Source organism: Myotis brandtii, unplaced genomic scaffold (genome assembly GCF_000412655.1).
Source record: "Myotis brandtii unplaced genomic scaffold, ASM41265v1 scaffold298, whole genome shotgun sequence".
NCBI lineage: Eukaryota > Metazoa > Chordata > Mammalia > Chiroptera > Vespertilionidae > Myotis > Myotis brandtii.
Genome location: NW_005361391.1, coordinates 1,844,406 through 1,846,684, shown reverse-complemented (window position 1 = coordinate 1,846,684; position 2,279 = coordinate 1,844,406). Strand labels below are relative to the sequence as shown.

At 61.3% G+C, this 2,279-nt stretch overlaps 1 protein-coding gene across 1 annotated transcript in view; it reads left to right on the top strand.

The window, feature by feature from the left end:
* Positions 1–395: 395 nt before the first annotated feature.
* Positions 396–2,279, top strand: part of FOXQ1 (forkhead box Q1) — a 6,597-nt gene continuing 4,713 nt past the window's right edge. The window contains exon 1 of the mRNA XM_005869545.2: positions 396–2,273. Within this exon, the coding sequence (XP_005869607.1) occupies positions 1,670–2,273 (604 nt within the window). The 5' untranslated portion in view covers positions 396–1,669. The remainder of the gene's footprint in view (positions 2,274–2,279) is intronic.

The following is a 2,279-nucleotide window of genomic DNA, read 5'->3' as shown; positions in this document are numbered from 1 at the left end:
AGTGAGCCCCTCCCTGTAGTATTGACACCTCAAAGTGTCAGGTGCCAAACTTCCTGGGGCCAAGAAAGTACCCCCTTTCCCAATTCTCCTATACCGTGCCACTGAAACCACAGCAAGACTCTCCAAGGAGAAGGCTTGGAAAGAAATGGCCATCAGCACGTCATACCTTGGGTCCCCGACCTAGGAACAGGCCCTCCCAATCGTTCCTGTTGTCTGTAGGAACCCAGGAATACAGAGGCTGGAATCTAGAGGGGCATGCGCGCAGGCAGAGCCTGGACATTCTAGACACAGTTGCTTTTCCCCAAGGGCCACCAGCCAGGTGCAGAAACAGGTGAAGGCAAAGAAAAGTGAAAGTCGGAGACCATTTAGCAAACAAAAGTTCATCCGAAAAGGCTTATACAATTTCAAGTCCAGTATTTTATTCATTAAAAAAGGAAAAAAGACAAAAATGGTCCTCAAAATGAAATCACAGGACGGGGCACAGCGTGTCGCTCCCGTTAGAGGTCACTGCAAAGCGCGCCCAGTGAGGTCTCAAAGTTCAGCACCTCCTCAGGGGCATGAGGCGTTTACTTTAGAAAGAAGCACTGTTTTCACTACAAGAGAAGCAAACATATACCACGTACACCTTTAGGAAGGCCACAAGCCTGAGCCAAGTCCCTGCTGACTCGGCCCAGCCCTTCTAGGTCCCTCCCCCGTCCCGACCCCTGTGACCTCTCGCCCAAATCGCTCCCTTGGGCTCCGGGGCACAGAGACCCCTCCAGGCGGCGGGGCGCTCCCACCTGAACCTAGCACTGGCCGCGGGGCCCGCACACACGGACACCCGCACAGTCACAGACACTCGCACACTCCCAGCCCCGCGCACGCTCCCATTGGCTGGAAGCAGAGGGCGGGGCTGGCCAGACCCAAAACAACAACCTGCGCGCAGGGACTTTTACTCTGCGCCGCCTCGTAGCCTCAACCTGGTGCGGCCCGCCCGGGAGCCACAGCCACCTAAGCCACCCCATTCCCCCACCCCCTGTCGTCCGTGCCCAGGCCCCGCCTCCGCAGGGTTATATTGGGCCCAGCGGAAGGTGGAGGCCAGACGTAGGGGCTGCGGGCCAGCGTGGAGATGCTTCTCTGGAGGCCGAGGGCGGAAAGGCGGCTGCGGGAGCCACAGCCTCAGGGACTCGTCTCCGTGGGCGCTCAGGGCTGAAGACACCAGACCCTCCCCAAGGGTGGCACGCATTTCCGTGCCCCGTGGACGCCTGCCTGGGACCTGCGACGTCCAGTGAAGAAACCCTCCGGGTCAGAGAGCAGATGCCTACGCTTCTTCCCTCCAGCAGGAAATCCCAAGGCCCTTATGGCTGGGCAGCAGACGTTAAAGCCGCACCCTTGCACACATTCACCCTGAAGTCTCTTATCCTCGAACTGAAGACAGCGCCTACCCAACTCCTCCCTCTTCGCCCCTCTTAGTTCACCCAATAAGCACAACCCCTCCAACGAAACATTCCGGTGGAACTGGACTCTTCTACGGAAAAGTGACTGTCTCTCACAAGAGGAGGGAGAGCTCTCTGGGAGAGAAAGGCGAGGACTCCTGGACTTGAGGTCGCCACCCCGCCCCCCGCACCAGCTTCCCAAGACCGCGCAAAGGAAAAGAGCACGGCACCGAGCCAGGACAGGGTGCGTGGGCATGGAGTCGGAGGTGTTCAGCCCCCGTGCGGCCCACGAGATCAAGCCGGGTAGTGACCTAGAGGGCACAGGAGGTAGCGACGCGCCCTCTCCGCTGTCCGCAGCCGGCGACGACTCCCTGGGGTCGGACGGGGACTGTGCCGCCAACAGCCCAGCAGCGGTAAGCGGCGGTAAGCGGAATGCGAGAGGTGCGCCTGCCGCCGAGGAGGAGGGCCCGGTTGCGGCGGGGGTCGTAGAGGAGGGCGCCTCAGGGCCCGGGGCCGAGAGCGCAGGGGTCGGTGAGGGCGGGCGAAGCAAGCCGTACACGCGGCGGCCCAAGCCCCCGTACTCGTATATCGCGCTCATAGCCATGGCCATCCGCGACTCGGCGGGCGGGCGCCTGACCCTGGCTGAGATCAACGAGTACCTCATGGGCAAGTTCCCCTTCTTCCGCGGCAGCTACACGGGCTGGCGCAACTCCGTGCGCCACAACCTTTCGCTCAACGACTGCTTCGTCAAGGTGCTGCGCGACCCCTCGCGGCCTTGGGGCAAGGATAACTACTGGATGCTCAACCCCAACAGTGAGTACACCTTCGCCGATGGTGTCTTCCGTCGCCGCCGCAAGCGCCTCA